Source organism: Ceratotherium simum, chromosome 17 (assembly GCF_057802395.1).
Source record: "Ceratotherium simum simum isolate JZ-2026a chromosome 17, ASM5780239v1, whole genome shotgun sequence".
NCBI classification, from domain to species: Eukaryota; Metazoa; Chordata; class Mammalia; order Perissodactyla; family Rhinocerotidae; genus Ceratotherium; species Ceratotherium simum.
In genome coordinates, this window is record NC_141916.1 from 14,342,536 (window position 1) to 14,367,442 (window position 24,907).

The 24,907-nt window shown below is 34.5% G+C and overlaps 2 protein-coding genes across 2 annotated transcripts; one reads left to right on the forward strand and one right to left on the reverse strand.

The window, feature by feature from the left end:
- Positions 1-9,363: 9,363 nt before the first annotated feature.
- On the forward strand, positions 9,364-10,305 carry LOC101404361 (olfactory receptor 6C76-like). The gene has a single exon (XM_004429176.2). It carries the CDS (start codon positions 9,370-9,372, stop codon positions 10,303-10,305), a length of 936 nt encoding a protein of 311 aa, XP_004429233.2. The 5' UTR covers positions 9,364-9,369.
- A 5,957-nt stretch (positions 10,306-16,262) lies between these two features.
- On the reverse strand, positions 16,263-17,198 carry LOC101404094 (olfactory receptor 9S13-like). Its single transcript, XM_004429175.1, has one exon. It carries the CDS (start codon positions 17,196-17,198, stop codon positions 16,263-16,265), a length of 936 nt encoding a protein of 311 aa, XP_004429232.1.
- Between the last annotated feature and the right edge of the window lie 7,709 nt (positions 17,199-24,907).

The window sequence follows — 24,907 nt, forward strand, 5'->3', positions numbered from 1 at the left end:
GTGTACAACGTGTTGATTTTATACACTTATATATTGTGAAATGATTGCCACAGTGGGCTTAGTTAATACATTTATCACTGACATAGTTACCATTTCTTTTTTGTGATGAGAACATTTAAGATCTACTCGCTTAGCAACTTTCAATAAGGTATATAATACCTTATTCTTATAGATCAGTTTTGTGGCAATAGGAAAATGATGCTATGTTTTTATCCTAAAAGCCCAATTAATAAGCCACAAAAACTCTATCATTATTCATGGGGCCAGTGTGCAGTAGTGCTTCCCTTGATTGCATCCTCATCCTCATTGTTTCCTGCAATTGCTATTTAGATTTAGAGGCTTCAACCATGTTTGGGAACTTTTGTTTTTTTGGCAAGACTATTCCAGAAATGGAATATTAAATTTCCAACAGGAGATACATACTTAGCTGATTTTTTTCCATTGTTGATCAATGGCTGGATCCATTAATTCATTATGTGCTGCAAAATGGCTCTATTCTTAATCTGTTATTTACAATTTGCTTATTCATTGTTACAGTTTATACAGAAAAAGCCCGGATGAATGCCTACTTTATTGTTTTCTTAGAGTTCAGAGTTGGTTCTCTAGTATCTTTTTCTTGGTATCTTTATGAATACATGGATTTATAAATTTTGTATTTGTTGTAGGTCACATTAGTGATTGACATAAATATTCAAGGGAGATTTAAACTGACATCACTACCTCTTTGGAGTGCTTCAGCCATAAGGAAACTTCAGGTTGGCTTCTGACTCTTTTGGACATTACACATCTACTCTTTGATTGCTTCCTTCCTCTCTTGTATGACAAGTTTTTCCAGGTTCCTGCTACACTTTTCTGCATTAGAACTGCACTGAGTCATTTCTCCAAAGAGTCCTCCTTATGTTGGTTAGGAAATGTTAAATCAGGATAAGAATCTAGGCATTAGTTGTGATAACTGCCATGAGGTTGATCATCCTTTCTAGGTATTTTCAGTGGACAGGACCAGCAAACTTGTATGTTTTAACATAAAATTCCTATGAGTGTATACTAAGAGGTTATTATTCAAACTCAGGACTAAAGGAATTTTTACAAAACCTCTTTTATATTTCATACATTGGTTACACAATGATAGCCCTAGCTATCAACAGAATTAGATAAAATTGTAATATAACATTAATCTTCTTTGCTTCTTTTCCTCACATTGCACATACAACAGTATTAGAACAACAATGACAGCACTTACCACCCACAATGTCATTCCTACCTAGGAACAATTTTTTAGATTTTTCTGTTCTCTTTGCCCTTAGATTAAATTCCACTTGGATGTATAATCCAATTATAATATTTAAAATCTCTTGGAATAATTCTACTTCATGCAATTATCTCACCAACTAAATACATATTAAATTATATTTATTCCAGTTAACTTTTATTTTTCAGAGATTATTTTTTAAATTTAATGGATTTGTAATTATAAAATATTAACATAGTTACAAAGTCAAATATTCAAACTAGATATATTACAAAAAGTCTATCTTCAAACACTGATCCTTCCAACCTATTTCCCTCCTTCTCTAAAAGGAAATCATTTTTTTTTAAGTACTGTGGTTTATATTTCCATTGTTTATTTTTTAAACATAATCTATGGTGTGTAAAAATTCACATTTCCCTTCTTAGGAAAATATATGTATGTACATTTTCTCATTTTCTTTAACCAATGCATACTGAGGACCATGCTCCAGTAGTACATACATATATGGCTTATGTCTTTTGCAGCTGAAATGTGTATATATTATTATTTATTCAAAAAATAATAATGAATATATTTTTTCCTTCTACTCTTGCTATGTTACAAATAGCCCTATAAAGAATTGACTTCAGAATTTGCTTATTAATTTTTTTTACCAGTTTCTTCTTAAAATCATTTCCTAGAATGGGAATCAATGGGGTCAATGAAGAAGTACATATGTGATTTTCTTCGTTATTGCCAAATACCCCACAAGCGTTATCACACTTTATACCTCACCAACAATTTATGAGTCACTACTTCCTCACAGCTTTACCAAAGAAAAATCTTGTCACTTTTTGGGATTTTGCCAACCCGATCTCGGTAATCTTCTGTTCACATCTCTGGCAAAACTTCCCAAAGTTTATGTGAGACAACCTCTCTTCATCCAAGAAAATTCCAACATATCAGTTTTCAGTAAATCAGGCATTTAATATAAACACACATTTCAAAGAGTTAGTACAAAAAAAAGTAAAAGATCTCATTTTTTAATAGGTATTAGATATTGAAATGATAATATTTTGGATATATTGTGTTAAACTGTCTTAAAATGAATTTTACCTGTTTCTTTTCATTTTTTAAAAATAAGTACTAGAAAATTTAAAATTACAAATGTGCCTTACATTTGTGTTTTGTGTTATATTTCTATTGAACAGTGTTGATCTATAGGATTGTCTGCTTCTTATATTCGAATTACACATATATATGTTAGACTTTTTGATATTGTCCCATAGGTCACAGAGGATCTGTTCATTTAAAAAATACTTTACTTTTTGTTTTTCAAATTGAATAGTCTCTATTAATCTCTATTTAAGTTCACTGACTCTTTTGTTTTATAAACTCCTTTCTGTTTTTCAGCCCATCCACTGAAATTTATTTTAGATAGCATTTTTAACAGTATTTTCATTTAATTCTTTTAGTATATTTAAATTTCTTTGTGAAGAATTTTTATTTCATTTCAAGCTCATTAAAAAATTAGTCTTTGATATTTACCCACATATTTAAAATGTTTGATGTTTCTAATTCCTTCCCGAAGTTTCAGTTTTCCTGCTGGATTTAGCTTCCTTCACCTGAAGAACTTCCTGTGGCTTTCCTGTAGTACAGATGTGTTAGTGAAGAATACTCTTCGTTTTATTGTATCTGAAAATGTCCTTATTTTCCCTTCATTTTTGAACAATAGTTTCACTGTATGGATTGACAATTGCTTTTTTCTTTCAGCACTCTAAAGCTTCTCCTTCATTTTCTGGCTCCATAGTTTGTGAAGAGAAGTCAGAAATTGTTCAAACCATTGTTCCCCGATATTCATAGTATGTGTTCCATCCTTTTTCTCTGGCCACATTAAAGATTTTCTTGTTATTTTTGGTGTTTAGCAGTTTGATTATGATGTACTTAGGCATTTTATTATACATGAAGTTACCTTGGCTTCCTGATAATCTAAATTCATGTCATTCTTCAAATGTAGGGACTTTGGAACCATTGATTCTTCAAAATTATCAAGCGTCCAAGTTGCCGACATGGAAGACATTCTGTAAATTTCTGTAATCCCAACTGCTAATCTTGTCAGATAGATAAAGTTTCTCCTTAAAAATGCCTGTTGATTAAAGCAAGAAAGGAAGAAATAATAAAGAAGGGGAAAGGAAGGTGGAAAAAGGAACGATAGAAGTAAAAAGGAAGAAAATAGGGAGTGAAGGAGGGAAGGAGAGCAATAAAGCAGGCAGGCATTCAGAGATAATTCAATTTGGGGCTCAAACTATTGCTGTTCATTAAATAAAGAAAAATACTAATAACATTGGATTTGTAATTAATTTTAATAAATATTAACAAATAGAGAGTTGCTGCTCCTGAGAAAAAGTCAGTCTGTTTAGTGGAAAATCCAGTTGAATGTACTTATCCTTTCATTCTTTGTTCAACACTCTTTTCTTGATATAGACCTGAGTTTCTCACCTACACTGTTTGCCTTCTCCCTGAAGAACTGTGTTCAACATTTCTTGCAGGGCAAGTCTGTTGGTAATGAATTCTCTGTTTTTATTTCTCTCTTAGTCTGTTTGGACCGCTATAACCAAATACCATAAACTGGGTGGCTTGAACAATAAACATTTATATATCACAGTTTTAGAGTCTAGAAATGATACTGAACCAAGTGGGCTCACCTCCTGGTGAGTTAAATGAGACTCTACACCAATGGAAGTCATCTCACAAGGTAAAGTGTATTTGCAGCAAATAGGAGGCTATGAGGAATCATTTCCAAAGTCACAGCATCCCCAAACAAAGGGAAGCAGGAACTTTTATTTCAGTTGGGGAATGAATATTCAAAAGGGAAAGGTGGATACACTGCAGATTATAGTAACGAGATTTAATCTCCTCCTGAAAAGATCTTCACATTAAAAATAAGGCAAGGTCATGGGCGTAGCTCTTGTAGGGTGGCTTGGTTAGCTTCAGGGTGGTTGCTGGTTGTGTCTCATTAACACAAAAAAACAACTTGGAAAAACTGTTAAATGCTTCCAAACCCACCCTTGAGTTCCTCAGGGCACTAGTCAGTGATGGAAAGTCTAAGATCTAGGTGTTGTCCGATTTAGTGTCTGCTAAGAGCCTGCTTCATGAACTACATAGTCTTTTCACTATGTCCTCACATGGCAGAAGGCGGCAAGAGGGCTCCCTGGGATCTCTTTAAAAGGGTACTAATCCCATTCATGAGGGCTCCACCCTTACGATCCAATCATCTCTCAAAGCCCCACCTTTAAATATCATCACATTGGGGATTATGTTTCAACATATGAATTTTGAAGTGACACAAAAATTCCAGTCTATGATGATTTCTCTCAGCAAGTTTTTATTTTTCCTTACCTTTTGAAGGATAATCTCTCTGAGTATAAAATTCTAAGTTGGCAGGGTTTTTTTTTTTTTCAATGTTTTAAATATTTCACCTACTCTTCCTGCTTTCATGGTTTTTCATGAGAAGTTTGGTATAATTCTTATCCTTGTTTCTCTGTAAGTAATTGTTTTTTCTGACTTCTTTCAAGATTTTCTCTGCAGTTTTCTGCAGTTTGAATATGTTATGACTAGGTTTAATTTGGGGGGGGGAGGGTGGAAGGAGTTGGAAAACATTTATACTGTTTGCTGTTGTCTTAGATTCCTGGATGTGTGATTTGGTGTCTAAGTTTAATTTTGGAAAGTTCTCAGCCATTATTACTTCAAAAACTTCATCATCTCTGTTCTCTTTTTTCTCCTAGTTCCAGTTTTCCAGTTAAGCATGTGTTGTACCTTTTGAAATTGTCCCATAGTTCTTGGATGATATATTTTTTGTTTTTCTTCCTTCTTCTCCTTGCATTTTAGTTTGGGAATTTTCTATTGATCTATCATCAAGCTTGCTGATTCTTTCTGTGGCTGTGTGCAGTCTACTAATGGGCCCATCAAAGGCATTCTTTGTTTCTACTACAGCTTTTTATTTTCTTTAATTTTGGCATTTCCTTTTGATTATTCCTTGAGAGTTTCCTTCTCTCTGGTTACATTTTCCTTCTGCTCTTGCAAGTTTTCTATTATAGCCTTTAACATATTAATCAGTTATAACATCTGTATCATATTTGATTCTGATTTTGATGCTTACTTTCCCTCTTCAGCCTGTGACTTTTCTTGCCCTTTTGCGTGCTTTGAAATTTTGTGTTGAAAGCTGGAAATGATGAATCAAGCAATAGGAACTGAGGTAAATAGGCCTTTAATGTGAAGTTTTATGTTAATCTGGCTAGGAGTTGGGCCGTGTTTAATGTTTTCTGTAGCTATTGGTGCCAGTAGCTTCAAATTTCTCTAGTATCCTTTTTTGTGGCTCTCTTGTTGATATTAGGTTCCCCTAAGCATTTCTTTTCAGAGACAGTCTGCATCTTGCAGCTCTTTCATCTGTAATTTACCTGTTATACTGGAGCTCTGTTGATGTTGTGTCAATCTGTGGAGTAGGGGAAGTATTCTATAATGTTATGATTAAATCTCAGGCTTTAGTGGGCCTATGTCTCAGGGCCATGATCTTCACAATGTATCTCCAGTGATAAAACTTTTTTCCACTTTCAGGTGAAACAAGAAGGGGACTGGGGACTGGACTGTGAGAAATGCCATTCCACCAGATGGGATAATCTTCTGGCAAAATCTTATCCCTTGGAATGTAGGCCTTTTTTATGGCGAATGCTCTAGTCATCTTTCATGATTACTCTTCTCCTTCCCCTTCCACAGCCAAAAGGGGATCTTTCTTGGCCCTTCACTCTGAGAACATGGTGGAATGCTGAAAGCAAAACCCATGAAAATGTGGGACCTCCCCTCCAAGAATTCAGCCTCTAGGAGTTTCTCACTCTCACACTACTCCACACTCAGCATCTAGCAATTCATCAAAGTCACCATTGAAGTGTTCCCACCAGTTTATGGCAGCATCCACTTTTGCTGGAGGTTAGCAGATCTTGGCTGTGTCTCTCTGGATGAACCTGTCTCTCCAGATTGTGGTGTGTTGGTTTGCCTTGTGACCTCAGCTCTCTGATGGGTACAAGAAAGTAATTGACTTTCCATTTTTTTCTGCCTTTTCTTATTGTATGGACAAGAGTGATGACCAAGATCTTTACACGTTGGAGCAGAAGCTAGAAGTCCTCCAGATGTGCTCTGAACCTGTTTCTTAATCCTTTATATTCTCAATTTCACATTTATATTCTTGCATCTTGATTTCACTTTTATGCTCACGACTTAGAGCTTGACACATAGACTTGACACATTTCAAGCACCCAATAAATAGGTTTTCAAGGAAGGAGTGAATAATTAATAAATAAATGAAGGTAAAAGGAGTGCATGGTGACTTAAATATAGTATTAAAATATGTATAATCTCCGGAGAACATAGTTGAAGGAGATAGAGAAAAGTCTCTGTACATTTTGGCATCTCTTTTATAGTAAACAAACCAAAGATGCTCAGAAAAATATTGACTTTGGAGCTGAATTTCTTGGAAAAATTATACACTGTGTAGGGCATTCCCTGGAAATAACAAAACTGTAATCACATGATAGGATAAATAGCTGTTTAATTTTAGTACGGTTATATGAACTTAAAAACTGTTGAATATGAGGAATAAAGGAAATATTTGGAAAGTCTAAATTACTGATCTGACCCAGAAATAGCTAATCACAAAATGTTCACAAGTGTTAAAACTCATTTAAATAATTACACATTTCAGTATGATTCCTGGGAGGAGAAAAAAAAGTCTGAGTGCTTCAACCTGCAACAGGAATATAAGGAATATGAACATCAATAAACAAAATTCTTTGCCTGAACAATTCTGGTTCTATACGATTAAGAGTAATAGTTTGGAAGTTTTAGTGTATTTTGCAGACTGATTTATATATCCACATATTATTAAAAATAAATCTCTCTAAAACTCTAGGAGTACTTCATTTATGTTAAGAGATCTAGATTTAATTACTCTGATGTGATTTTATTTATCGAAGATCTGAAATTGATTTACTAAATGTCACCATTTTTTAATAAAATTTGTTCATGATGTTGGGAGGGAAATTTCCTCTCAGTTTTTAGTGTAAATACAAATAAAAGTAACAAGCTCTCTATGCATATTGTACACTGTTCCATTGTGTATGCAGGGAGTTGGGAGGAGGAGGAAAGGGAGATCTGATTTGACAAAATTCTGACTTGTGGGGATCACAGGTCTGTTACTGACACAAGTGACTCTGGCCATTAGAATATAATTAGTTTCCTCAGAAATTGTCCTTAAGGTTTGGGAAAATGTGTTTAAATACTAGGAAGATGTTATTATACTTTGGCACTAATAGCCAAAATCTCCAGAGCCTTAAATATTCTCTGGAGACAACCTTTATTTTTTTCTAATTTTTAAAAATGTGTCTTATTTTCTCTGATGAATTTTTAATCAATTCATTAGTTTTCATTCTTATGTACCTTTGTTTACATTGTTTATCCTACCTAAAATGTCTTATTCTAGTTTCTAATCTGTCTGTAATGTCTAGCTGAGGATCTATCCTGTCTTATAATGGCCTCATATAAATCTTCCTCCACTACCCCAAGTCCCAGAGAAATCTTCTCTCCTAGTCTCCTGTGCCACACAGTAAAAATGAGTTTCATTACCCTTAAGTTTATGGCACACTGGACTTTGTTACACTCCTGTAAGCATCCTCTCTCCTCAATACACTGGTAAACTGCCATAGTCCGAGACGTCATCTTATACTTGGATTCCTCGGTGTATAATAACGCATTCTCTGTGGATTTATAAAAATTGTTTAATAAATGTTTGTTATTGATAATGAAGTCATCAAAGAAGAAATCTTCCCTCAAGGGATGAAATGTTTATACCTAGGAGTTTTCACGACATTTACCTTAGTGAGAGCTTATAGAATTCTCAACCACGTGATCAACTTCATTTGAATTGGCCTGGCTCTTGACTTATCATATTATTTTAGGGCAGTCAGTGTTATCTGACAATATCTAAACACTTGCCCAGTGACTGATCATCAGAGTAAAATTTATTAGGGTTTCTCCTCTGTATTCTCCCAGGTAGAAGCAAATTACAGTTTTGCTGTAACCAGGTCTATACATCAGTGAGGAAGCAAAAAGCTAAATAGAATCATTATCTCTCTGAAGAAGAGTCCAACCTTAACGGTAGGTTTTTCTCTTTAGCGTCTTCATTACCGGTTTACCTGTTTTCTACTTCTTTTGTCTTCCTTCTCTTCTTCCCTATTCCATTTTCTCCCTCTCTGATCCTTTATTCACATTATTTGACATTTCATTTTACTATTCTCTTCCCGTTTTCAGAACTATAACCAGAAGAAACATTGAATCAGTTAAATTCTCTTCAAGTCAGGATTACTACACAATCATATAGATTTAATACTGGAATAGGAGATGGTAAAAGTGAAGAGTGGCATAAGAAATAAAGAGACAGAAATAGGGACAAAACACATTATATTCATTTACAGAAAGAAAAACTCAGAAAGGACTGAGACAAAGAATGTTGGTTAGTTGAGTACATGTGGCAAAAGGCCAAACAACTGCAGAGCTTTGGTCGTTATTATACTGAATTACTTCCAGTGTTTATCTTAAGCCTGAAGCTGGATTTCTGTTTTCAACCATCGTGAATATTTATATATCATCTTGCTTCTCTACTGCATTCACAGTCAACTTCTTGAGGCAATGATATTTATATAGTCATCAGTGAGGCTGAGCGTATGTAATATAACATTTTAGCCCTTACATATTGAGAAAAGAGGAAATCGATTTTTTCCCCACGCGTGTTCATCATTTCACCTTATTACCATAAATATAACTAAACCAGGATACAAAGATGATTTATAAGATATTCTTTTATTTCATCAGATTTTTAGAAAATATTTATTTTTCTCAGTGTGTGCAAAGTAATAGCTTTGGCTAGAGTTTATCTTACATTAATCATTTCAAAAAAGTGCCCCATTAGTATGTATAATCAATAGCAATAACTAGTATTTTGACATCATTATCTTCATATTTTACCATCGGTACCTTTACATAATTTTTTTCTTAGTATTTTTGCCAGAGTGGAAAGAGATCAGAAGGCAACAATGGAAAACCGTACAATAGTGACAGTGTTTATCTTAGTAGGATTGACAGAGGACCCCAGATTGAAGATTGTACTATTTGTCTTCCTGCTTCTCACCTACTTGCTAAGCATCTCAGGCAACTTGATTATCATTACCCTCACATTGCTGGATTCTCATCTCAAGACCCCTATGTATTTCTTTCTTCGAAATTTTTCCTTCCTAGAAATTTCTTATACAACAGTCTGTATCCCCAAATTGCTTGTTACCATGGCAACAGGTGACAGAACCATTTCCTATAACTGCTGTGCAGCTCAGTTATTTTTTGCCTTCCTTCTTGGTGCATCTGAATTTTATCTCCTGGCTGTCATGTCCTATGATCGTTATGTTGCCATCTGCAAGCCCCTACATTATACAACCATCATGAGCAGCAAAATCTGTATCCAACTGGTCCTTAGCTCTTGGATGGCTGGTTTCCTCATCATTTTCCCAGGACTCATCTTAGGCTTACGCCTGGATTTCTGTGACTCCAATATTGTTGATCATTTCTACTGTGACACTGCTCCTCTCCTGAAAATCTCCTGCACAGATACACATTTGTTGGAAATGATGAGCTTCTTCTTAGCTTTGGTGACTCTCTTGGTCACTTTGGCATTAGTGATTCTATCATACACATATATTGCCCTGACAATTTTAAAAATTCCTTCCGCCAACCAGAGAAAAAAGGCTTTTTCCACTTGTTCTTCTCACATGATTGTCATCTCCCTCTCGTATGGCAGCTGCATCTTTATGTACATTAAACCCTCGGTCAAACAGAGGATATCCTTAGTGAAAGGGGTTGCCATTCTCAACACCTCCGTTGCCCCACTTTTGAACCCCTTTATTTATACTCTAAGGAACCAGCAGGTGAAGCAAGCATTTAAGAACTTGCTACAAAGAGGTCTGTCTTTATTCAAGTAGAATCCTAATGAAGTCCATAAGGGAAATTTAACTATTAAGGAATTTTGCAAAGGAAGCGCTCGGGTTAGGTCCCAACTTTCTTGTTGCACCATCTAATAGATAATCCTATTTGTCCTTTCACTTTTTTCTGAAGTGTCCTGATGTTTACATTATCTTTTGTTTCTCAATAATGCCTTCCCTTTCAAAATATCAAAACTTTATTTTTCTGTTCCATTATAAGCATTCTCAAATTTGACCCATTCTTCTCCTCTTCTTTCATTTAAATGTACCAAATATTTGAAAGGTTATTTTAATCAATTTTGTATATCAATTCATGAAGACTGTTAATTATTTACATATATGTGAGTATAATTTGCTTTTATAGTTGATTTTTTGTAAAATATTAGTAAGTTCAATGCAATTAAATGATGTGACTTCTTTGGGATTTTGTTTTTCCCTGGCTTTTTATGTCCTGATACACATTCTTTATTGTTTTTAATTAAAGATATTTAAAAGAGGGAAATTGAGATTAAAATAGCAATGTCAATTTTTGTCTTGAGATTTAAAAAAAAATCACACCCTGTTGGTGTAATAAAAAGTATATTATATTTATATTTTATTGTATATAAGTAAATAAATACTGAATTGAATGTGTGTACTACATCTAGGTAACATTGGTTAAGAATAAAATGCAGCCTAGAGAGATCACATTTGATACCTCACCAGCTATTCATTGTTCATATTGGAACTGACTGTGTTCCTTAGATTCTACATCTATAATATCATAATAACCAGTTATTTTACTCTGAGATTTTTTAAGACCAAGTTGAAAGTATAAAATAAAGAGTAACGTTAATTACAAATCTATTTATGTTATTACATATATGTAACATATCCTATTAGGAAAACAGCAGCAACAATATAAATCACATAAGCCCTTTTCTTTAGAAGCATATAATCTAGTTGTAAATAAAAAATAGTCATAACAGAAACCAGAAAATCAAATCAGTTTATTTAACTATACCAAGTACTAGTAATGAGAGTGTGATCATAGATAAGTAAAGTTTAGTTTTAAAAAGTTTGTGGAGGGGCCAGCCTGGTGGCGGAGTAGTTAAGTGCGCACGCTCCAATGCAGAGGCCCGGGGTTCGGATCCCGGGAGCACACCCACCCACCGCTTGTCAAGCCATGGGGTGGCGGCGTCCCGTATAAAGTGGAGAAACATGGGCACGGATGTTAGCCCAGGGCCAGTCTTCCTCAGCAAAAAGAGGAGGACTGGTAGATGTTAGCTCAGGGCTGATCTTCCCCCCACACACAAAATACATATATATATATTTTAAAGGTTTGTGGAAAAATTGGAGCTGTATAATTTAAAACTATTTAGAAATCGGATATCGATGTGTAACTACCATTTTATAGGAAATACATGGTGTAGATGAGCACATTAAATGATGTCATAAGAATCCCAACTATCCAATTTTGAATGTGGCATATTCTATACTAAAATAACCCGATTACTTCAACAAACCAAAAGCATAGAAAAAAAAGATGCTAGGAGGAATTATTCTAGATTAAAAAGAAACTGAGATGCATCCATCAAGAGAAACACGTAGACTTCAGATTGATACTAACAACCAAATAAACTGTAAAGTGGCATTTTTTAAGGGATTGGGTAACTTAAAATATATAGAGTGTGATAATGTCATTAGAATTATGTTTTAATTTACTTATCTGCTAGAATTTAAATGATGGAGTAATATTTAGGGGTGAAATGATATGATATTTATTGTTTGTTTTAAAATTGTGCTCCAAAAATACTATGGAGAGATAGACTAAATAAAAATAATGTAATGTTTATAGTAGTTGAAGCTGAATGATAGGTTCATGGGTATTCATTATACTATTCTCTCTACAGTGTATATTTATAAATTTAGATAATAAATATTTTATAATAAAAATTAGCTTGGGAAAAGTTATGTAAAAGGTGTATGACATGGCTAATGTTCCAATTTACATGATTTTCTTCAACTATCTCCCAATTTACATTAGAAATAATGGATTAAATTATCCATTCCCCTTTCTTACATTTTCTAATATTATAGCAATAAAGAAGACAGTTGTTTTAAACCACAAGGGAAAAAAGGGAAAACCAAAATTGTAGTAATTTTACGCAAAGTCTTACTTCTTTAAGTAATGTTTACTGGAACTAGTACCACAAAATAATAAACCCTGTACACCCCAATTTCTACAACTATTGCATGTAATACTAAGGACCATTACACAGGATTAGTAGTCACAGACACACTTTTATTAATAAATAAGACTTCCCTTCCAAATCCCTAAGCACAACCTGCTATAGACTTGCAATTAAATGATATAGGCTAGAAAATATTATTTAATATTATTTGGATCATTAATAAGAACTATTATTTATTGAGTACTAATCTGTGCCAGGCATCATCCTAGGTGTCCATATATACTGTCCATATTTTCAAAACAAGCACAACAACAACAAAACCCTATAACATAAATTATCCTGATTTTATCTTATGAATAAAATGAACTTCAAAGATTTACAGTGAACTACCTAGAGTCACATGGCTAGTCAGTAAGAGAGACAGAATTCAAATTCATTTCTGCTTGATTCCCAAGGTTATGTTCTGTCCAGTACCAGCACTCCCTAACCAGTTTGCAGCAAAGAGTGGTTTACAGGTCTGCCAAGATAGGGGCAGCTTCAGTTTTGGTATAGGGTGTGGAGGCTCAACAAGAGGTTCTCAGGCTGGTTACCTCTGGCCACAGTTGGAATGGACTGTAGCGTCTTGTCGTTTTATATGTGTGACATCCCATTTAAAAAGCTTGAAAGCTGGCTAATATGGCAATTACATACTTGGAGAATGCTTCTTACACTTTTACTGTATGACCTGGTATAGAGTCAAATTGTCTTAAAGTAGATAATTGTGTCGGTATGCTATCAGGATATTCTCTCTCTCACACACACACACAAACACACACACACACCCCTCTATCTCTATCTCAATCATTTTATCTTTTTTTTGTTTTTGGTAGAAAGACTTCATGTCTGGGCCCATAAACCACAGTTAGCCAAACAGGGCTCTGGACTCCTCATTAGCTCAAGGTTACACTTCTATCCCAAGCTTCACAAATGATCCTATTCTGTCTACAAACAAGGAGCCAATCAGTGTTGAGCATGAAACCAAAGTCAATTCAGTAAAACTCAATTCAATACATTTTTGTAAATGTTAGAGAAGATATTCCTTTCTGTTATAATTAGAGCTATGAAAAAATAAACCTGGGTCTTTCAGGAGGCCATTAAATAAAGCATGTTTGCTTGACTATGAAGCCAGTATAAAGAAAAGCAGAGCCAAGAAAAGAACTGAGGGAGGATGAATACTAATGACTTGATTTGATTTCCTATAGCCAACCATAGCAAAAAATAGCGTCCTTTGGGATTTCAGGTTGGATTTTCCATACTCATAACCAAAGTGAGTCTAATTGTCCCGTCTAATAAATGTCCTCTCTGCCCCACCCTGTACCTTTCAGCTTTTGGTGGCTTTCCAGACTCTTCCTGTCCTCATGTAGATAGTAAGCCCTAGTGAGCAGAGAAAATGAAATATCTTACTCTCTATATTCTTTGTCTGTTAAGCTTTACCTTAATTGTTATAAAAATACTATCAGGCCAAATATTTCTAGAAATTTGGATGATAAAGGGATTAATCTTTTAAAACTTTATTTTTAAAAGCAGTTTTAGGTTCACAACAAAATTAAAAGTAAGCTAAAATTATTTCCCATATACCCCCAGACCCTATACATGTCTAGCCTTCCCCATTTATAGCATCCCTAGCAGAGTGGTACATTTGTTACAATTGATGAAATTACATTGACACAATCACCCCAAGTCCATAGTTTACATTATGGTTCACTCTTGGTGATGTACATTTTATAGATTTGGACAAATGCATAATAACATTTATATATATATATATATCATTATGGTACCATACATAGTATTTTCTTTTTTTTTTTTTGGTGAGGAAGAATCGTATGTCCATGCCCAGGATCCAAACCTGCAAAACGCAGGCCACAAATGTGGAGCGAGTGAACTTAACCACTACGCCACAGGGCCAGCCCCAATACAGAGTATTTTCAAAGCTCTAAAAAATCCTCTGTACCCCGCCTACTCATCACGCCTCACCCCTCAAACCCCTGGAAATCACTGATCTTTTTACTGTCTCCATAGTTTTTTCTTTTCCAGGATGGCATACAGTTGGAATCATGCAATATATTGCCTTTTCAGATTGGCTTTTCTCACTTAGCGACACGCACTTAAGGTTCCTTTATGCCTTTTCATGCCTTGATATCTCATTTCTTGTTAACACTGAGTAATATTCCATTGTCTGGATATACCACGGTTTATTTATCCATTCATCTACTGAAGGATATCTTAGTTGCTTCCAAGTGCAATTATGAATAAAGCTGCTATAAACATCCATGTGCAGGTTTAGGTGTTGACATAAGTTTTCAACTCCCTTGGGTAAATACCAAAATGGATGATCGCTGGGTCAAATGGTAAGAGTATGTTCAATTTTCTAAGAAACCACCAAACTGTCTTCCAAAGTGGCTGTACCATTTTGCATTCTGCCAGTAATGAATGAGAGTTCCTGTTGTTCCACATCCTCGTCAGCATTTGGTGTTGTCAGTGTTCCAGATTTTGGCCGTTCTAATATGCACGTAGTGGTTTCTCATTGTTGTTTTAATTTATATTTTCCTGATGATATATGTCATGGGTCATCTTTTCATGCACTTATTTGCCATCTGTATATCATCTTTGGTGAGGTATTGGCTAAAATCTTTGGCTTATTTTTTAATGAGGTTGTTTGTTTTCATATTGTTGAATTCTAAGAGTTTTTTGTATTATCTGGGGTAAAAGTCATTTATCAGATGTGTCTTTTGCAAATATTTTCTCCCAGTCTGTGGCTTGACTTCTCATTCTCTTCTCATTGTCTTTTGCAGAGCAGAAGTTTTTTTTAATTTTAATGAAGTGTGGAGTTTGGGCTATACCAAGTTACCTACTCTCCTAATACCTCAATTTCTTCATTTGAAAGTGGTGATAAAAATGATACATGGCATATAGTACCTGTTCTTTATGTATCAGCTTTTATTATTATAAAATGTCATTTTATATTAAGAATAAAATGGGTAAAAAATAGTGGAATATTAATGACACACATTTTCTACATGAAGAATTACTTCTCAAATAATATATTGTAGGCTCCCTTTTTCTAGGAGTAGTAACTCTAAGGCTGATACTTCTCTGAAAACAAACCTGGATCTTTGGGAAAAATAGGACCTCTACTCAAAAGTGTTCCATGTAACCATTACCATTCCATTTTGCCACCTTTGCAATGGGGTTGTTATCTTTTCTAAACAAATATCTGTTTACTTGCTTTGCAGAATTAAAAAAGTTAAAGAATACTTCACATAGATGTAATATCATTTTAATTATTATCTAATATAATGATATAATGATATATTATATAATTTAAGTACTATATAATAGTATAATGTATGATATAATTATGTATAATTATACAATGTAACATAACAATATAATGTCATATATAATGTATTATATGATTATTATATGTTATTATATATAACTATATAATATACATTATATTATATAGTTCTTAATATTTACTTCTTAATCAAGGTAAAATCAAAATGAAAATATTATTACATCCTAAAATGAAAACATATATGCTTTCATATATTCTAGGCAAATAAAATACAGATGCCTATGCCTATATTATTAGAAATATTATTTTGTAAAACAGAAAATATTTGTTGCCATATATATAAATATCTTGATATAATAATTTTACAAGAACAAGGGTAACTAGGACTCTTAGAAAACAAAGTTATCTATTATATAATGGTTTTACACGTATCAGTGAGAGAATCATCTCCTGTGTAATATTCTTTTCACAGCACCTATCACATCTCTGTTTCTCACACTATATATCAGAGGGTTTAGCATTGGTATTATAAGTGTGTAGAGCACAGCTACCATCTTGCTTTGCTCTGGTGAGGAGATGGCCCCAGGCTGGGCATGTATGAAGAACACAGTCCCATAGAATGAACTCACCACTGGTATTTGGGGGCCACAGGTGGAGAAGGTCTTACTCCTGCCATGGGTGGAGGGGATCTTCAGGACAGTGGAGAGGATAGAAGCATAGGAAACCAGAATGTCAGTTGTGGTGGTCATGGTGATGAGAGCAGAGAGAATAAACAGTACAATGTCCTTCACAAAACTGTCAGCACATGAGATCTTGATCAGGGCTGGGACATCAGAGAAAAAGGAGTCCAATCTGTTTTCTCGACAGAAACGCAAACTGAAGGTGAAACCTGTTTGTGTCATGGAGTAGGTGCATCTACAGATACAGGATCCAGTCACCAATGGAACACAGACTTTCTGAGACATGTGCACAGGGTAAAGGAGGGGGGAGCAAGGGACCAAGAACCGATCAAATGCCATGACAGCCAGAAGAAAGCTTTCAGTTGTGACACACAGGGCAAAGAAGAGAAATTGGGCTACACAGCCGTTATAAAAAATGTTCTTTTCATTAAAGAAGAACTTAGCTAAAGTGTTGGGAGCAATGACTGTGGAGTAGCAGGGATCTAAATATGACACTTTTCTAAGGAAGAAATGCATAGGCATTTGAAGTCTGGAGTCCACCTTAATGACAGTTACCATGCTGATATTTCCCACCACAGTGACCATGCAGAGCAGCAAGAACACTACGAATAGGAGGATCTGTAGCTTTGGAGGGGGTCTGAACCCCAGCAGAATAAACTCAGTCACCTCTGAGTAAGTCCTATTCAGCTCACTCTTCATAGCTGAGACATACGTGGAATTGGAGTGATGGTAAAAGGGAAAGAAATGAGTGATCAGAATACTTGTTGTAGTAAAAATAACTAGGAACTAGCATGGAGAAAATGTTATTTCATATCGTATTGTGCCTACAAAACACCAATGAATATACAGAACAGATTACTATTTTTAAAAAGTTTTCCTAATGAAGAATTCAATCTGATTGGTTAGCCTTTTTAGATATACTTATTTTCATGTAATGCAGATTTGCTCTCTAAGTGTGTTTTGGAGAAATGAAGATTCTAGGAAAACAGCTGGAAACAAACAAAGGCTTTTTTAAAGTTTTCCTGATTTATTATCTGGTTACTGCCTCCTTTAGGTGACTGCTTAAAGTCGCCTCCTTTAGGGAAGGTTATTTCTCACAGACATTGTAATCCATTTAAGATTTTATTTGGAGTAAAAATCCATTTAATTGTTGGTCTTATTTTATTTTTTAATGAGTATTTAGTTTCTTTGTCAACTATAGAAAATGATATACTAATGTTGTGTCTGTCTTTCTTATATTAGGTGAAAGACCAGATCCTAACAAAAGCATCATCCTTTTACCCATTAACCTCATATCCTTATTTCTCTCATTATTTTTCTCCGTATGGTGACATATACTCTCAGTGGCATTGTTCATCTGCTAAAAATAGAAGTTACTCTTGTTTATATTTTCTAAACACAATAAAATCAGATTTTTATTGTTTCCCTCCCTTCCTTCTTTCCCTCCTTCATTCTTTCTGTCTTTGGTCCCTCCTTCCTTCCTTCCTTCCTTCTTTTTCTCTTTTGTTCCCTTTGGATTTGCAGATCAGAATGCAAGCAGAGAATTCTTTTATCTTGGGCAGAGATATTTCTGTCTTTTCAGGAACAGATAAATCTAATTAGAAATACAAAGTCTTGTGTATATGAAAGACAGAGGGCACATAGGACAATTTAAAGATATCTACAAAAGAAAAAAAAAAAGATCTATTCAAACAAGTTTGCATTGTATTTATTTAGGCTTTTGCTATTATGACTATAAAATGTCCTTAAATAAAATACAGTAGAGAGGTACAGAAAGGAAGTAATTCTTATTCTCATTTTATGAATGGAGAAATTGAGGCGAAAACAGATATAAGAGGCTTCTTGAGAGTCATCAGACTGAACAGCATAGTGGTTGACTGTTCAATAATCTATCATAAAAAGTAAAAGAAAACTGACAAACGAAAAATTCAAAAATTCACATAATAATGAAATGTCTTTTATAATTTTATAATTATAAAAATGCATAATTCTATATATAAAAATTGATATAAATGGATCAATTATAATAAAATTATATGATGTAAATTATGAAATGTTTTATAATATCTCTTCTAATTTTTGTTGTTGCCATTGCTATAATTTCACTAGTTTTCACACTCTTTTAAGACAGGCTGGGACTATGAAAGTATATTAGAATCAATTTGGTCCAGTTACAATATCTACTTTCTTGAAAAAATTAAAAGTTAACAGAATAGTTGAGTGATTGATTTTAGAAGACATAAGAATGATTAAAATAACCTCTGACAGGGCCAATCAACTGCAAAAATGCATGTTTTCCTTACATTTATATTTTACATAAACAAGTTTCTGATTTCAACAGAAAAGTTGAAAAAAAAAAGAAAGAAAGATGTCCTAAAGCTGTCTAAAAGAGTAGAGTGTTAAGAATAAGCAAATTAAATATGAGAGAGAGTCTCAAGAATGAATACTATTTCTTATCTTAGTAAACTCTCTCTATACGTGAAATTGAATACATTCGTGAAGAAATAAAAGTATGAAAAGAAGCAAACCTTTGTTTGACTGGAAGTTTTTCTGCAACATGGATTGCATTTCCTCATTGTTCACATCATGACTCAAATGGCTAAGAAGACCAATACTAGGAAAAATTGTGGCTTATCTTTCTCTCTTTCTTTTTTTCTTTTTTTTGGCTTACTGTACTTTTCCATTAATTAAACCAACAAATCGACCTGGGATGGGTCCTGAGGGAAATTCTCTTATGGAGAGGGAAACCAGAGGGGTGGGCATTTCCTCTGCAAGACATTAACTGGAGACTAAGGTCTCTCTCACAAGTAATGTACTTTGTATCAAAATGCAAAAAGAAAAATGAAAGAAGAAATTATTAATTAGTAAACTCATCAGACTTTTAGAAAGTTAGAATGGCTGTCTAGAGGGCATGAGAACTAACCTTCTACTTTAAAACAAAATAATAGAAAAATACATTTGGATAAGTATTTCATTCTTTTATTTTCATGGTTTACATAGGGACATTCATGATTTTTCCTTTGAATGGATTACCACCCTTACTTTTAATAACTAGCATGTTAATATAAATGAATCAATAATATATACATAAATACATGCATACATATACATAATTCTCTAAATATGATATATACACTATAAGACTGCTTAAGACTGCTTATAAAATAATCAAAGTTGCAGCACAAGTCATGGACAAAGTCATTTTAATAATATCTAATTAATTTTTTGATTTGAGAATTACTGTTTTTTTAAGAAAACATTACTGTTAGTTCCAAAATAACACTCTTATCTAAAACATTATGCACAAAAGGAACTTCTTCAAATTCATCTGCTGACTTCCCTTTAAATTTACAATTATAGATGATGGTAGTGTCAACGACTCATAAAGTTTTCTTAATTTAAACGATGTATTTATGGTGGTGAATCTTCACTCACCTGCTCACCCAATATAACAACAATTGTATTAAAAGGTTTTAGCCTACTTTTAACATTGAGAATTTTATATAATAAATATCTTCTTTTACCTTGATTGGTTTCCTGTTTCTTAGGCCAAAATTAAATCTTCAGTCCAATAAAAGGTATTTCTGAGTCATTGCTCTAAAATGCAACTCTTTGGATCTAAATAAGTAGTTCTGCTCAATATTTTTTCTCAAACACTTTATAGAGGAATACTTCATGTGAAATAAACTGTATTCATTCACAGTGTACAATTCTTTGAGTTTTGACAGTTTTATGTCATTGAAACTATCACCACATCAAGTTACAGAACATTTCCATCACCTCCAAAAGATTTATCATGCCTCCTTTTAGTCCATACCTTCTTCCAAATCCATTCCCATATAACCAGGGATCTGAATTTGTTTGTATATACATACGATTATATATATACATATACATAAACACATATCTGCCTACAGTATGTATTCTTGTCAGGCTTCTGTCACTGAGTAAAATGATTTATTTTGAGAGTCATTCATTTTGTCACGTGCATAAGTAATTCATTCTTTTTATTGAGTAGTATTCCATTTTCCATTGTGCACATCTACCAAATTTTGTTTATGAATTCTTAAATTGATGGGCAATTGAGGTTTTTTCAGTTTTTAGATATTGTGAACAAATCCAATATGAACATTCACATATACGTATTTGAGCCAAGGCCCCCTCTATCCCTCCCCTCTCTCAACTCAGCAGGATAAAAAGCCCAGTTGTTCAGGAAAGTGCTGACAAAAATTTAGGGATTCCAGTTCTTCTAGATCCAGTCAAAGGATACCATATCACCTTGAGAGTGGCAGCCTGCACACATTTCTTATCCTCTGCAGCTCCATGTTGCAAAAGCTCTATTCAAGGCAATGGCGACTAAAATGTCTGGAAATCTCCACCTCTGCCCAGCCCCCATTCATAGGGTAGAAGCTCTACCCCAGTGATGATAGGCCAAGTATAATGGGAAGCCAATTTCAGTCACCGCAGTTCAAATGATAGAGGTTCTATACCAAGAGAGACAGGCTTCGAAAACCATAGGCTTCCGACCTCACCCAGTAACCTGCACATACAGCAGGGGTGTCACTCTGAGAGACCTGGGCCACCGTTCCTACTCCAGTTGCAGAACAGTTAAACACAGGTTTTACCTAGAATGAAAGGCAGGCCATAATAACAGAAGGCTCCAAATTTCTCCCCAAGTGAACTGACTTTATTTGGAACAAAGTATGGGAAAGTTCAAGCATAGATGAACTCTCAAACATAACAAATATTTGGTAATAAGCAATGAAGAGGAGATTGGTAGCTCCATTAGAGCAAAAAGCTAACTTTAGATCAACTAGAAGTGTACCAAAGACAACCGGGGAAGGAGACAACTAAAAAGGGCCCTTCTGCAGCTGGAACAAACCTCAAAAACTGGCCTTAAAGACTATCCTTGCAAAGGGGAGCAAATTTAATTGGGTCAGGCTATAGAGCAACATATGTCCCAGATGATTTCAAAACAACAGAACAAGAAGAACTAGTGGAGGCTATGTGCTGGGTAGGAAACCTACAGAGGGACAACACTCCACACAATGACCAGGGGAAGACACAGCCAAAGGCAGCCCTGATAAAACCACTGTCATCCAAGAGTGACTGCGCACAAGCCTAAGATTGTGCCTCTGAGAAGTGACACCAGAGGCTTCTCAGAGCAAACAGAATTCAATGAAATAGTCCAGCAAAGACACTGAAAAATAAACAAGCAAACAATGAAAAAAATACAAAAATTATTTTAAAAAATTATTCTATCATTTAGAGGTACATTAACTGAAAGAATGCGATATAGTTGGAATCATACAATATGTAGCCTTTTCAGATTGGTTTCTTTCACTTAATTATAGGCTTTTACAGTTCCTCCATGTCTTTTCATGGCTTGGTAGCTCGTTTCTTTCTAGTGCTGAATAATATTCCATTGTCTGTATGTACCATGGTTTATTTATCCAGTCACCTACTGTAGGACATCTTGGTTACTTCCAAGCTTTGGCAATTATGAATAAAGCTGCTATAAATATCCACGTGCAGGTTTTTGTGTGGACATAAGTTTTCAACTCCTTTGAGTAAGTACCAAGAAGCACAATTGCTGGATCATATAGTAAGAGTATGTTTAGTTTTGTAGGAAACCAACAAACTGTCCTCCAAAGTGGCTGTACCATTTTGCATTCATACTAGTAATGAATGAGGATTCCCGTTCCTCCACATCCTTGCCAGCATTTGATGTGGTAAGTGTTTTAGGTTTGGGCCACTCTAATAGATGTGTAATAGTATCTTGCTTTTTCTTTGTGTTTCTTTTGTTAATTAAGACTAACTTTTTAGAGAAGTTTAAGGGTCACAGCAAAACTGAGAGGAAGATACAGAGATTTCCTATATACCCCCACCCCCACACATGCACAGCTTCCTCCATTATCAACATTCCCTACAAGATTGGTATATTTGTTACAATTGATGAATCTACATTGACACATAATTATCAGCCAAAATCCATAGTTTCATTTGGGTTCACTCTCGGTATTGTATATTCTATAGGCTTGACAAATATACAACGACATGTATACATAATTGTAGTATCTTATAGAGTAATTTCACTGCCCTAAAAACTTCTATGCTGTGCCTATTCATCCGTTCCTTCACCCCACAACCCCTGGCAACTACCAGTCTTTTTGCTCTCCCCGTAGTTTTGCCTTTTCCAGAATGGAATTGAGTTAGAATCATAAAATAGGTTGCCTTTTCAGGTTGGCTTCTTTCACTTAGTAACATGCATTTACAGTTCCCCCATGTCTTTTCACAGGTTGATAGCTCATTTGTTTTTAGCACTGAAAAATATTCCATTGTCTGGACGTACCACAGTTTAGCTATCCACTCACTTACTGAAGGAAATCTTGGTTGCTTCCAAATTTTGGCAGTTATGAATAAAGCTTCTATAAGCATCTGTGTGCAGGTTTTTGTGTGGATATAGGTTTTCAACTCATTTGGGTAAATACCAAGATGTCTGATTGCTAGATCATATGGTAAGAGTATGTTTAATTTTGTAGGAAACCACCCAACTGACTTCCAAAGCGACTGTACTATTTTGCATTCTACCAGCAATGAATGCGAGTTCCTGTTGCTCCACATCCTCTCCGGCGTTTGGTGTTGTCAGTGTTCCAGATTTTGGTCATTGTAATATGCATGGATTCTTTCTCATTGTTGTTTTAATGTATATTTCCCAGATGGTATATGATGTGGATCGTGCTTTCTTGTGCTTATTTGCCATCTGTATATCATCTTTGATAAGGAGTCTATTGAGCTCTTGTCCCATTTATTAATCAGGTTGTTTGTTTTCACATTTTTGAGTCCTAAGTGTCCTATGTACATCTGGGGTAACAGTCATTTATCAGATGTGTCTTTTGCAAATATTTTCTCCCAGTCTGTGGCTTGTCTTCTCATTCTCTTCACATTGTCTTTTCAGAGTAGTTTTTAATTTTAATGAAGTCCAGCTAATCCATTCTTTCTTTCATGGATTGTGCCTTTGGTGTTGTATCTAAAAGATCATCACCAAACCCAAGTCATCTAGGTTTTCTCCTATGTTATCTTTTAGGAGGTTTAGAGCTTTGCATGTACACTTAGGTCCACGATCCATTTTGAGTTCAGTTTTGTGAGGAGTGTAAGGTGCGTGTCTAGCACGGGCAGAATCACATGAGGAAGAACTGAAACTTGTGTTAGTCCTCGTTTCCTCTGAACTCAGGTTTACTGGTTTCCTATAGAAATCAGAGCACTTTGTCATGGAGCTAACCATACATACCTGGATCTGGAGTTGGAGAAGCTGAAAAAATATCCAGGCAAAAATGGAATAATTACAAGCCTGGTGGCTGCCTCATACAAACAAAATAAACCAGCAGATAAGTGTGTGAGCTACACAATGACTTCTGCTTCACTCCACCCTCGAAATAACCCAAATAATCTCTCTTGTGGTTCACTCTAACGGGAAACAGAGACAGAAGGGAATTCCTAGAACAATAGTTCAGTCTAGCCAAGTTGAAACAGTACAAAGCCTCCAGAGATGTATTACCAGAGTGCTTAGTGAAACTTGCAGAGTTTATTATTTTGATTTTGGTAGTGATTTCACAGGTATATATATCTGTCAAATATCTTGAAGTCATAAAGTTTAATGGTTGCACTTTATTTTGCATAAATTATAACTCAATAAAAATGTAAAACAAGCAAATAAACAAAACAAAGCCAAACAAAATAAAAAATCCGAGCAACGCAGTCTGAACTCAACTCAGATTCTAGTTGAATTAAGGACTCAATTATTATTCCTTCTAAATACTCCTTTGGATGTCCTAGGATTCCCCAACCCTGTTCATTAGTTCACTTTAACTTTTTTTCTCTCTACTACAGATATACAGATATTTTAGCATGATGTCCTTAGATATTTTTGGTTGGGTGAATTCAATCTTCTGAATAATATGATTATGCACTACACATATATTGCTGATTTTCAAAGACAACAAAATGCTTAACACGAAACCTCTAATCAACATTTTTATATTTTTTCCTCAAACTTTTGAAACTGAAATGCAAGATGCGTATAATTTTGAATATCACTTATTACTATTTTGTAGAGTTACAGAATGCCTGGGAAATAGATATTTCAGGTTGATGAAATGTTATGCTAATTCATCTTTTCTGCAATTGTTATTAGTTACTAGTTTTCTTCCAGAAAAAAGTCTTGGTTGAGTTTCAATAGGCTAGTCTGAATTGGCTTTTTAAATTTTGTGTTTGTGTATGTGTCTGCGTGTATTTGCATGTTTTAAAAGAATTAATCTCTATCAATAAAATGTCTAGCTGTATATCATTCGTTAATCTGTCTTCTGATATTGAGCCATGACCACATGTGAAATAATGTTTTAGATGAC

Coding starts and splice junctions, on each gene's coding strand:
- LOC101404361 (XM_004429176.2), top strand. CDS start 9,370: ATGGAAAACCGTACAATAGTGACAGTGTTTATCTTAGTAGGATTGACA.
- LOC101404094 (XM_004429175.1), bottom strand. CDS start 17,198: ATGAAGAGTGAGCTGAATAGGACTTACTCAGAGGTGACTGAGTTTATT.